We start from the raw sequence: 13,099 nt of genomic DNA, 5'->3' as shown, positions 1-13,099 counted from the left end.
ATTCAACTTTCTCTTGTTATCTTGTAAATTTTTATCTAGTGTTTTTTAAACGTTGGTCATGTTGTATTTAAAATCTCCTAAGTTTCTTCTAGTGTGCCTGTAGCCCCACTCCATACCACTAAGCAACCCTTCCCTCCCTACCATCCTTATTCTTTTTTCCCCTTGTATTTTATTTTTTGATGAATTCATGTTATTTGTCCTATAGAGATTCCTATATGCTGGATTTTACTGGTTTACTCTTTGTGATGTAGTTAAGTGATCAAACTTTTTCTGTAAAGGGGCAGATAGTAAATATTTTATAGGCTCTGCAAGTCAAGAGACAATATCAAGGAGGTATGCTTGTTATTTGTTTAACAAGGGAGAAAACAAATTTCTACACTTTGAGTGAAATGCAAAATGTAATAATTGGATACATTTTTTTATATTACATGTCTACTGAAAAAAACACTCTTTTTGAGGGATAACATTTTACTTTATTAGGGTTCAAAATTAGTACTCCCTGTCATCAAGGTCCTTTGCAAATGTTTATCTCTTAGTGCTGATTTGTAATGAAATTTTATGTGTTTCATCTTTGAAAATGTCCTTTTGCACATGCAGGCACTGCCTTGTCTGCTGAACCCTGATGTAGTTGAATCTGTACCGCTATTCCATGTGTTTTATGAAAAAACTGACAGCTTTGATCAGATTTAATTTTTTTTCTTTTTTGGAGGATTAGTTTTTTGTAGTGTTGGATACTTCTTATTGCATCATATCAGAAGTTGTATAATGTCTGGCCGTTTCTTTTTGTGATGTTGAGATTGTTCACTGGGTTCAAGTGTCAGCCTACCTTATCTGCTTTTACCTAATGGTTTTAGTAACCACAAGATCCATATGGACTGAAAAGCAGTAGTATCCTAACTTTATTTTTCCTTCTCAATTTATAATCTGTGATTATTCTTTAAGGAAGAACTTGCCATCCTCAACCGTTTGGTTACCCTCAGGCAGAATAAATGCTTGATTCTCAATAATTATTTACCAATTTACAAAATTAGTTTTTCCCTAGTATCCTCCAACAGTGAACAGTATATATTTTTGTATCATTATGAACTCATAGATTTTTATGTATTTGATGTATTCAATCCATTGCAATTATTATCCTTTTCTTAATAGACATTATTTTTTAGACTAGTTTTAAATTTACAGAAAAGTTGAGCAGGTATTACACAGAATTTCCATTACCACCTCCACACCTCCCACACCCCCAGTCTACTCTATTATTAGCGTCCTCTATTATGGCACATTTGTTAGAATAAGTGAACCGATAGGGCGCCTCTTGGCTATAACAGTTTCTCAGACCTTCATTATTTTTGATGACTTTGGTGGTTTTCAGGAGGACTGATCAGATGTTTTGAGTATGCCCCTCTGTTGGAATTTGTGTGGTGTTTTTCTTGTGATTAGACTGGGGTTGTGGATTTTTGAAGGAAGATTGCAGGGGTAAAGTGGCATTTTCATCACACCGTATCAACGTGCTATCGTGACTTATCACCTGTTGGCTTTGTCGGATTTCTCCACTCCCTTTTTCCCCTGTCCATACTATACTCTTTGGAAGGAAGTCACCTGCATAGCCCATACTTAAGGAGTGAAAGTTACACTCCCCTCTTTAACATAGCATAGCTACATAATTTATTTGGAATTCTACCTGGGAGATTGGCTTTTTCTCCCCCATTTATTAATTTATTCAAGATCTGCATGCTGGTTTTGCTCATTGCTACTGTGGTAGTGTTTCTTTTAGTTTCCAAAGCAGTTGGTCTGTTTTATATTCCTACACTTGATGGGTGTTAATACCATTTTAATTATATAACCTTTAAAATATGTTTTAATATCTGATAGGGCTTGTGTATACCCCCTCCCACCTACCTTCTGCCCCAGTTCTTTTTCTGGGGTTCCCTGGCTATTCTTGCTCCTTTATTTTGCAAAATACACATTATAATCACTTTGTCCAGAAGAAAACATGATGGTACATTTATTGGGATCACATTACTTCATAAATTTAGTTAGAAAGAATTGACTTCTTTATATCTTCCTATCTAGGAACATGATTTGTCTTTTCCTTTTTTCAAGTCTATTTTTTTATCTTTGAAGACTTTTCTTCATGTAGGTTTTAGATACTTATGCTTACTGTTAAATAATAAGCTGTGCATACCTTTTACCATTATAAATGGAACCTTCTCTTCCTTTATATATATCTTCCAACTTATTATTATATAAATATGAAGGCTCATGAAATTTTTTTTTGCCGTCTACTTAATTTTGTCATTACAGAAAAATTTACTTTTTTTGGTGTATTTTCCAATTAAAGAATCCCTGATATAGATTTACACCTTTCTTTCCAATTATTTGACCTCTAATTACTTTGGCTAATGCCCCCTACACATTGCAGAAGTTGGGGCTTCCTTGTCTTGTTCCTGACTAAGCAGAGAAGCCTCTGCTAATGCCCAGTTAAGTTGCTTGCTTTTGAGATTATATACATGTTCCTTTTAAAGAAGTACCAATCAATTCCTACTTAATTCAGTTTTTAAAACATGAATCAGTTATTGATTTTTTTGCATGTGTGAAAATAAAAATTTATTGTTAAAATATAAGGAATTTTAAGTATACCATTTTCTGCTCTTGATCTTTGACAGTTGAAATCTTTTCTTCATCTATGGAATTGAGTATATGAATTTTGATTTTTCTCCATTGCTCTAATGTGACTGAATGTCGGAGTAATCAGTGACCCGAGGGTATCGGAAATGAAAGAAAGAGCAAAGAGGGAAGGAAACAAGGAGAAAGAGCGAGAGAGAAAAAGAACGAGAGAGCTGGGATCAGGGGATCTGCGAGTAGAGACTCATCAGACAACTTTATTGATTACAAGGGGCTCTTATATACCACAGTGTACGTGTCTACTAGCAGGCCCACAGCAGCCTACGTGCCATTAAGCATAAACATTAGCATTAACATAGTGTACGGGGTGACTTCAAGGAGCAACACTATCAACTATCAACATTACCTATAGTCTAAAGAATTTTCTTTTTAAAAAAAATCTTATCTCAAGATGCAAAGTCTAAGTGTTCTATACATTACAAAAGGTATGAGCTCATCTTTTCCTTCAGCCTTTAACAGCTTCAGCCCATTGCTAGGAACTCCCAATCACTGCATTCCTTGGGTTGCAAGCGTAGTCATGGAGACAGCACATCTCTCCTTGAGAGAGGCCACTGTGCCTCAGTTTCCAACAACTGAAATCGGCCTAGTCAGACTGAAGGAAAGAATTCTTTGTAGTTAGGGAAGAAGTACCTTGGGGGAATTCAGATTGCTTCTTATAATGGTGAGGAAATCAACCTTTTTTGCAGTCAACACTAGGAATACCTCAGCTGTGAGAAATGAAACAAGCAAACAGCAAGAAAATTTGGTCTTTAATGATTTCAATGTGTTACTAGGTCACCCAGCCTTGAAGTTTTTCCTACTTCTAGATTTCACTTTATATGAGAGAAATTGTTTAAGATTTTTAAGTTTATAAGATTATGGTTTATTATTTAAGTCACAGCAACAATCCTTCCTTTCCCCCCAAAAAGAAGTTAGATTTCATTCATAGTTTAAGTTTAAATTAAATTAAATGTAGTTTAAATTCTATACTGGGAAAGGTAGAAGCCCACTTGATGCTGCTCTGACAAGACTAGATTAATTCTGGACACCATGTTTTATTGAAGCTGGTTGGCAAATAGTGTGTCCAGAGAAGATGACAGAATGGTGAGAGGTATAAAAGTCATGAAATAGGAATGTATAAGATGACAGAATGGTGAGAGGTATGAAAGTCATGAAATAGGAATGTATGCTAAACATATTGGGTATCTTTGGCTTGATATAAGAAGATATTTAAGAGCGTTAGTAGCAGTGTTCACTTATTTAAAGGAATAATGTGGAAGAGGTCGAAATTAGTCCCAGTCAATAAGAAATTCTGGAGTATCTTTGTAATACTTCCTTACTTAAATTGAAAATAAAATATTTAATTAACAAAATCTGCCTACACATATCCTGTTTAAGAAATATATATGGGTGTAGTCTAATGTAGTCTAATGTAGAAATGAAATGAAAATAAAGTAAAATCTACAATCATTTATTGTGTATCAATGTCTTTCATAGCCAGGATTTAAAGTTTAATAAAAATGAGAATTATACTGTGGTGAGACAAAAATGTGTATATAACTGGTTACTTAGCACCTGTTAAAACGTAGTGTGTAATCTTTATTTTCTATTATAGGATATTTTCTATTATAGGATATTTAGTTTTATATGCTGAGTGGTCTATAGACCACTGTTACACTTGGAGAATAAAATGTAAAACCTTCTGTTTTTTAGCTGAAATACCTATGTTGCGCTCCATTTAGGTTCATCAAAATATGAAAAATCTCTTTTTAAAAATCATTTATACATTCTTAAAAGAGTTTGGTGTGATCCTTAGGTGTGTTCAAAAATGTTATTTTAGGGTTTGACAAGTTCTACAGACCAACAGTTATCCTTGAGAGTCTACTCTGAACAGTTTAGTCATTTTAGTCATTTCTAGTTAATTTTTGATTTAGCCACTTATTATCCTTCCATTGTATTTTATCATTTACATACTACCTTTTCCCCAGAGATTTTCATGTAGAAACTTAGTATGTAGTAGAATATCAACTTATTAAAACATTAGGTTAGCATTGTACATTTTAAAATCTTAACAATTCCTTGCATTTTACCAAGTTGTGTTTAAATGTTCTTTAGTAAAATGGCTACAGTGTAGTCTTTTTGATGTCATACTATAATAGATTAGAACTTGTTCTACTTAGTGGATAAGGAACTGTAAAACTGAGTCTTTGGTTAAGTAGAAATGAGTGAAGTTAAAAATGTCCTGTATTGCAATAACTACTTCATATAGTTAAAAATATATATAGTAATCTGAATGTATGTATTTACTTTTTAGAAAGAATCTTCAAGAGGGAGGCATAGGGAAAAGGAAGACATAAAAATCACTAAGGAGAGAACTCCAGAAAGTGAAGAGGAGAATGTAGAATGGGAAACTAACAGAGATGGTGAGTTTCAAATAATCTTTTACTTATTAGTCAGTTTTTGATTATTCACTCTGAAGTCTTTTTGTGGGCTTGAAAACACCTTTCAACTGTGATTTCTCCATTGTTTCTGTACCGTTTCATTGACTTATTTCTTCCTCACTGTCTTATAAGGCAGAAACTGACATATAATAGCAGTATAAAACTGTTTTTTTGGTTGGTTTTTTTTTTATATTTCTCAGTTAAATGTCCTGGATACATAATATAATTTTTTTGAATGATACAATATATTTGTTCATAGTAAAGCAATCATACAGTATTTGTCCTTTTGTGTCTGACTTGCTTCGCTCAAACTTATGTCCTCCAGGTTCATGCATGTTGTCATATGCTTTACAACTTGGTTTCTTCTTACAGCTGCATAATACTCCATCATGTGAATCTACCACAGTTTGTTTATATATTGATTTCTTGATGGACACCAGGGTTGTTTCCAACTTTTGGCAATTGTGAATAATGCTGCTATCAACATTGGTGTGTGGATGTCTGTTTGTGTCACTGCTCTCAGTTCTTCTGGGTAGTGGTAATGGAGGATCGTGTGGCAAGTCTACATTCAGCTTCTTTAGGAACTACCAAACAGTCCTCCACAGTGGCTGTACCATTCTGCATTCCTACCAACAGTGAATAAGTATTCTTACCCATATCCTCTCCAACACTTGTAGTTCTTTGTCTTTTGAATAGTGGTCATTCTGATAGGTATGAAGTAATATCTCATTGTAGTTTTGATTTGAATTTCCCTAATCATTAGTGATGTTGAGCAAGTCTTCATGTGTTTTTTGCCATTTGTATTTCTTCTTTGGACAAATGTCTATTCAACTTTTTTGCCCATTTTATAATTGGGTCATATGTCTTTTTATTGTTGCGTTGTAACAGTATTAAACCCTTATTGGATATGTGATTTCCAAATATTTTCTCCCATTGAGCCGGCTTCCTTTTCACCCTTTTGACAAAGTCCTGTGAGGTGCAAAAGTGTTTAATTTTGAGATGGCCCCGTTTATCTATGTTTTCTTTTGTTGTATGTGCTTTGGGTACAAAGTCCAAGAAGCCACTACCTACCACAAGACAAGGTCTTGAAGATGTTTCCTATATATTCTTCTAGTAGTTTCATGGTCCTGGCTTTTATATTTAGATCTTTGATCCATTGTCAGTTGATTCTTGTGTAGTGAATGAGATAGGGGTCCTCATTCATTCATTTGGTTATAGATATCCAGCTGTCCCCGCGCCACTTGTTGAAGAGACTGTTTTGTTACAATAACTTGGTAGGTTTGTCAAAAAACATTTGACTGTATAGGTGAGGGTTTATTTCTGGATTCTAGATTCGATTCCACGGATCGATGTGTCTATCTTTATGCCAGTTCCATTGCTGTTTTGACCACTGTAGCTTTGTAATATGTTTCAAGGTCAGGCAGTGAAATTCGACCCACATTGCTCTTCTTTTTTAGAATGCTTTTGGCTATTCGGGTGAACTTTCCCTTCCAAGTGAAATTTGTTAATTGCCTTTTCTAATTCTGTGAAGTAAGCTGTTGGGATTTTGGTTGGTATTTCATTGAATCTGTGAATCAGTTTCAGTAAGATTGACATCTTCATGATATTTGTTCTTCCAATCCATAAACAGGGAATGTCTTTCCTTTTGTTCAGGTCTTTTTACGCTTCTTTTAGTACTGTTTTGTAATTTTCTGCATATAGGTCCTGTACTTCTTTGGTTAAACTAATTCCTAGGTATTTGACTCTTTTTGTTGCTATTGTAAATGGAATTTTCCCCGATTTCCTTCTCAATTTGTTCAGAAATAGTGTACAAAAACATTACTGATTTTTGTGTGTTGATCTTGTATCCTGCCACTTTGCTGAACTCATTTATTAGCTCAAGTAGCTTTGTTGTGGATACTTCAGAATTTTGTAAATACAGGATCCTGTCATCAGCACACAGTTTTTCTTCTTTTCCTATTTAGATGCCTTTAATTTTTTTTTCTTGTATAATGCCCTAGCTAGAACTTCTAATACAATATTGAATAACATTGGTGACTGTGTCTTGTTTCCCATCTTAGAGGGAATGCTTTCAACCTTTCACCTTTATGTATGATTTTGGCTGTGGGTTTTTCATATATGCCTTTTATCACATTGAGGAATTTTCCTTCTATTCCTGTCTTTTTAAGTGTTTTTATCAAAAAAGGATGCCTTTTCTGTGTCAATTGAGATGATCGTGTGTTCTTTTTTTCCTTCAATTTGTTAATGTGATGTATTATGTTGATTGATTTTCTTATGTTGAACCAGCTATGCATACCAGGAATAAATCCACTTGGTCGTGATCTATAAGTCTTTTGATATGCTGTTAGATTTGATTTGCAAATATTTTGTTGAGGAATTTTTCATCTATGTTCATTAGAGAGATTGGTCTGTATTTTCTTATCTTGTAGTATCTTTATCTGGCTTTGGTATTAGGGTGATGTTGGCTTCATAAAATATGTTGGATGATTTTCCATCCTCTTCAATTTTGGGGGGAGAGTTTAAATAGGATTGGTGTTAATTCTTTGTGAAATGCTTGGTAGAATTAACCTGTAAAGCCATCTGGTCCTAGACTTTTCTTTGCTGGGAGATTTTTGATGATGTATTTAGTTTCTTTAAATGTTTTTGGTTTGTTAAGTTCATCTAGGTTGTCTAGTTTTTGGCATGCAGCTTCTCATAATATTCTCTTATGACTCTTTTCATTTCTATAAAAAAATAGAAGTTGTAACTTCCCCCTTTCATTTATAATTGTATTTATTTGCATCTTCTCTCTTTTTTCCTTATTAGTCTAGTTAGGGGTTTGTCAGTGTTATTGATCTTCTCAAAGAACCAGCTTTTGGTTTTGATTTTTCTCTGTTTTTTTTTTTTTTTCCTCAATTTCATTTATTTCTGCTGTAATCTTTATTATTTCTTTCCTTCTTCTTGCTTTTGGGTTGGTTTGCTGTTCTTTTTCTAGTTTCTGTAGTTGTTCAGTTAAATCTTTGAGTTTAGCTCTTTGTTCTTTTTTAATATAGGCATTTACGGCTATAAATTTCCCTCTCAAGACTGCCTTTGCTCTATCCCATCAGTTTTGATAAGTTGTGTTCTCATTTTCGTTTGTCTCAATGTATTTATTAATTTCCATTGCAATTTCTTTTTTGACCCACTGATTATTTAGGAGTGTTGTTCACCCTCCACACATTTGCTACTTTACCTTTTTCTTGTCTAGTATTGATTTCCAGTTTCATTCCATTATGATCTGAAAAGGTGCGTTGCATAATTTTAATCTTTTTATATTTATTGAGAGCTGTATTTTGCCCTAGCATGTGATCTATCCTGGAGAAAGATCTAGGGGTACTTGAGAAGAATTTCTAACACGCTGAATCTGGATGCAGTGTTCTGTATATGTCTATTAGGTCTAACTCATTTATCATATTGTTCAGGTTCTCTGTTTCCTTGTTGATCTTCTGTCTACTTGTTCTCTCTAATGATGTGAGTGGGGTGTTGAAGTCTCCAGTGATTATTGTAGAGATGTCTGTTTCTCTCTTCAGTATTGCCACAGTTTGTCTCATGTATTTTGGGGCACCATGGTTAGGTGCTATATATTTATGACAGTTATATCTTCCTGATGGAGTGACCCTTTTATTAATACATAATAGCCTTCTGTATCTCTTATAACTTTTTTACATTTAAAGTCTGTTTTGTCTGATGTATACCTTTTTTGGTTACTATTCACATGGAGTATCTTTTTCCAACCTTTCACTTTCAGCCGTTTTATTTCCCTGGGTCTAAGGTCAGTTTCTTGTAAGCAGCATATTGATGGCTACTGTTTTTTTATCCATTCTGTCAGCCTGTATCTTTTGTTTGGGGAGTTTAATCCATTCACATTCAATGATATTACTGTAAATGTATTATTTACTTCCACCATTTTATTCTTTGGTTTTCATGTGTCATATCATGTTTTTGTCTTTTTACTCTTTTGGTTATCCTTTCTGCTATTCTTTGTTCTATACACTCCCTCAGGCCCCGCTCTCCTGTCTCTCTCTATCCGGTTCTAAGACTTTCTTTACTATTTCTTAGAAAGGTTGATTCTTTTTTGCAAATTCTGTTTCTGTTTGTTTGTGAATATTTTGTACTCACCTTCATATTTGAGGAACAGTTTTACTGGGTAAAGAATTCTTGGTTGGCAGTTTTTCTCTTTCAGTATATAATTGTATCATACCAGTGTTTTCTTGCCTCCGTGGTTTCTGAAGAGAAATCTGCGCTAAGTCTTACTGTATGTCCCTTGTATGTGATGGTTTGCTTCTCCCTTGAAAATTCCCTCTGAGAATTTTCCCTTTATCTTTGACATTTGACATTCTGAGTAGAATGTGACTGGGAGTAGGTCTATTCAGGTTTATTCTCTGATTGGGGTATGGTGCACTTCTTGGACATATAAGTTCATTTCTTTTGTGAGAGTTATGAAATTTTCAACTTTTATTTCCCCAAATACTCTTTCTGCCCCTTTTCCCTTCTCCTTCTGGAACTCTCATGACACATATGTTGTTGTGTTTCATGTTGTCATTCAACTCTCTCAGCCCCTGCTCAATTTTCTCCATTCTTTTCTCTTCAATTTTAGCTGTTATCACTTATTCTTTCTTCTGTATTTCGAGTCTGCTGTTGCATGCCTCTAATGTGTTTTTCATCTCACGTATTATGTCTTTCATTCCCATGAGCTCTGTTACTTTTCTGTTCAGGATTTCAGATTCTTCTTTGCACTTGCTTTAATGTCTTTTTGATGTCATTTATCCGTTTAACCATATTGTCTTTCAGCTCATAAATTTGATTTTGGAAATTTTTCTGCATCCTGCTGATTAGTTCTCTCAAGTCTGCTTTTGTTTTGGGGCTTTGATATATTCATTTTCTTGAGACATGTCTTCTCTTTTCTTAGTATGGCTTGTAATTTTTTGTTGATGTCTAGGCATATGATTAGAATGTAATTTACTTAGATGCTAAATTTCTTTCTCCTTTGTAGGGATTTAGTGGTAGGAGGCTATGTGTTATTACTTCTCTTTGATTCTTGGCTTGCCCTGGATTGTTAGGATTGTCCTTGTTGTTTGCTTAAAACTGGACACTGGACCCAGTAATTGGTTGTAGACTTGCTTCCTAGGGCCTTGGGGAGGGAGGCTATAGAGGTTGGAAAAAGCCGCTCCTACATATTTTTTTATTTTCTCGCGTGCACTTCCTTAGTCTCCCGGACGATGGTGCTCTTTGGCAACTCTCAGTTCAATGCCTGTGTATTTGTTGCAACACAGACCGGTTCAAATGTGGTAGAGCTTCCTGTCTGGAAGTTAGTTGCCTTATAATTCAAACTTTCTCTGAGAAATTCTCCATCCTTCTCTGGCAGGCCCCTCCCTTTTCCTGGCTAGGAAATATTTCCATTCCCCTCTGAGTCCAGAATAATCCATCCCCCTTAGTAGAGGGGATTGGGAGGGTCGTATGTCTTTAGCCCCTTGCCATCTCCCAAGGCAAACAATGGTGCCACTCCACCTAGCCTGGAAGGGCTCCCTGGACACAGCAGACCAAATTTGTGAGTCAAAAACTGAGTCAGCCTTAGGCTGTGTCCCTCTCTCTCCCCCTTTCTGGGGTGGTAGATCCCTGTAGACCCCTTTGTCTTTTGTAGGAGGCCCAGAGGCCTGAGAATTCTGAAGTGTTGTTAGTGTGGGGGAGGGGACTGGCAGCAGTAGCTGCTGATTTCAACTCATAGTTCTGTCCTCGTGATTTCCCTTTGTCCTTCTCTCCTCTGGGCGGTGTCCAGCCTTTGCCTGATGTCCTAAACTCTAGCAGATCTTTTTCTAGGATGTTTCAGCCTGTCCTCTAGCTATCTTTCTGGAAGGGAAGAGAGAGTCTTGAGTCTTTCTAGTCCGCCATCTTTCCAGAAGTCCTGAGTATAAAACTGTTAAACTGCATTTTTCTATTTCCCCATCCTCTTTTTTTCCCCTAGAATTTTATAATGCAGCATCATAGTCTTTTGAGATTTTATTACATTTATAAACATTAAAAATCCCTGATAATAAGGGGTTAAAAATTAAATCTAAATTTATGCTTATTTTACATTAAAAATTAGATTTTGAAATTTTAAAGACTTGGGAAAATTATTCCTGAGAAATTGTTGACTTTCATCTTTTAGAAGAAAAAAGAATAAAATGGCAATTAAAATCCAAGGCTTATTCATGAAAAATTAGCAAACTCATCTGTTGAGTCATTGTCAACAAATTTGCATTTATTTCCGTACAATGAATATTTTCTGTCTTCCAATTCTATGATTTTTATGGAAGTTGAGCACTCTAACCTCACACTGCCAAACACTGAAAAAGGGAATTCGTGTTTAGTGTGAAGGTGTTGCATGTGCTGGTCATTTTAATATAATTTATATAACTGTTAATTCAATAGCTTTCTTTCTGTATTTATAGATGACAAAATTAAGAATTTAAGCTTCATCCTCAGCAGTTGAAAACCTAGACCAGGGGTCAGCTGTAGACTAGCCACCTATTTTTGCAGATGAATTTTTATTGGAACACAGCCATGCCCATTTGTTTACATATTGTCTATGCCTGCTTTTCAGCTACAGTGGTATAGTTGATTATTTGTGATCCAGCCCCAAGAACCTGCAAGCCTAAAATATCAGCTGTTGTATTTAAGAATGATCTCTGAAGACTTGTAGCCTAAGACTTCTAAAGAACCCTGTATAATTTTCCTGTCCTTGAAATATCACTTTTTTTTAATTTTTTTTTTAAGAAGATATTTAGATAATCTAAATGTTACATAAAAATATAGGGCATTCCCATATGTGCCACTCCCTACACCTCCCACGTTTTCCCACATTAATGACACCTTTCATAATGTGGTATATTAGTTAAAATTGATGAAAACATTTAGGAGCATTGCCACGAATCATTGATTATAGTTTACGTTGTGTTTACACTCTGTCCTGCACATTTTTGTAGTTTATAGCAAGATATGTAATGGCCTGTATCTGTGATTGTACTGTCGTGCAGGACAATTCCCAAGTCCTGAAAATGCCCCCATAAATTCACCTGTTTTTCCATCTCCCTGCCCTCAGAACCTACAGTGGACACTGCCTCCATATCAGTAATATTTCTTCCATTGCTAGAATCACAGTAAGTCTACAGTAGAATACCAGTAAGTCTACTGTAGTCCATAGTTCATTCCCCAATCCTGAGGATTCTGGGATGGTGATGCCCACTGCACTTCTAATTAAGGGGGGACTTCGATCCCATAGGGCAGATGGCTGGGACTCTCATGCTTGCAGTTGTAGATTCTCTTGGTTCTTTGGGATGGTTGTTGTCCATTATCATCTCCTTGTTAGTTGTCCTGGGTGAGTCCAATGAACTGGACAGTAGGTATAGCAACTCTCTTGAGATTCAGGGCCCAGCTGGCACATGGACAGCCCAAAGATTTTAGTCTTAGACTTACACCTATCCTAGTACTAATTATAGGTTCAAATAGAAGGATCAGAAGACCCATGTTTAGGGAAATCACAACTGATTCCAACTCTGTCACATGGGGGAGCATAATTTCCAAAGTAGGGCCCACTGGCAAAGCATCAAACTCCTGAGCAATCTGCCCTGACTATAGTGTTTGGATATTTCCAGAGTCCTCACAAGCCCCACTCTTTGATGTAGTATTTACTTTGGCAGTCAATGAGATCTTGCAAAACATGCATAAGGGTAAACTCTGAAATGACCTCCTGACTCACTTTAAAGTCTCTTAGCCATGTAAACTCATAAGTCTTTACCTTTTCCCCCATTTGGTCAAGATCTTTTTCCAGTTGCATTGCTAATTGATGTTTGGTAGTAATCCCTTGATGCCAGGGAGGCTCATCCCTGGGAGTCCTGTCTGACACTGGGGTAAGGTAATGCTTTTATATGCTGAGTTCAGCTTAGAAAAAGGCCACATTTGAGCAAGAAGGAGATGCACTCAGGAGGTAACTCTTAGGT

The 13,099-nt window shown here is 35.6% G+C and overlaps 1 protein-coding gene across 5 annotated transcripts in view; it reads left to right on the top strand.

Moving 5' to 3' along the window:
* Positions 1-13,099, top strand: part of ZC3H13 (zinc finger CCCH-type containing 13) — an 87,428-nt gene that overhangs the window by 17,605 nt on the left and 56,724 nt on the right. For all 5 annotated transcript variants that reach the window (XM_004475436.4, XM_004475439.4, XM_004475437.4 and 2 more), the window contains one exon: positions 4,976-5,084. In XM_004475436.4, the coding sequence (XP_004475493.1) occupies positions 4,976-5,084 (109 nt within the window). The remainder of the gene's footprint in view (positions 1-4,975; positions 5,085-13,099) is intronic.

Source organism: Dasypus novemcinctus, chromosome 15, assembly GCF_030445035.2.
Source record: "Dasypus novemcinctus isolate mDasNov1 chromosome 15, mDasNov1.1.hap2, whole genome shotgun sequence".
Classification (NCBI taxonomy): domain Eukaryota; kingdom Metazoa; phylum Chordata; class Mammalia; order Cingulata; family Dasypodidae; genus Dasypus; species Dasypus novemcinctus.
This window is presented reverse-complemented; position numbering and strand designations above follow the sequence as displayed.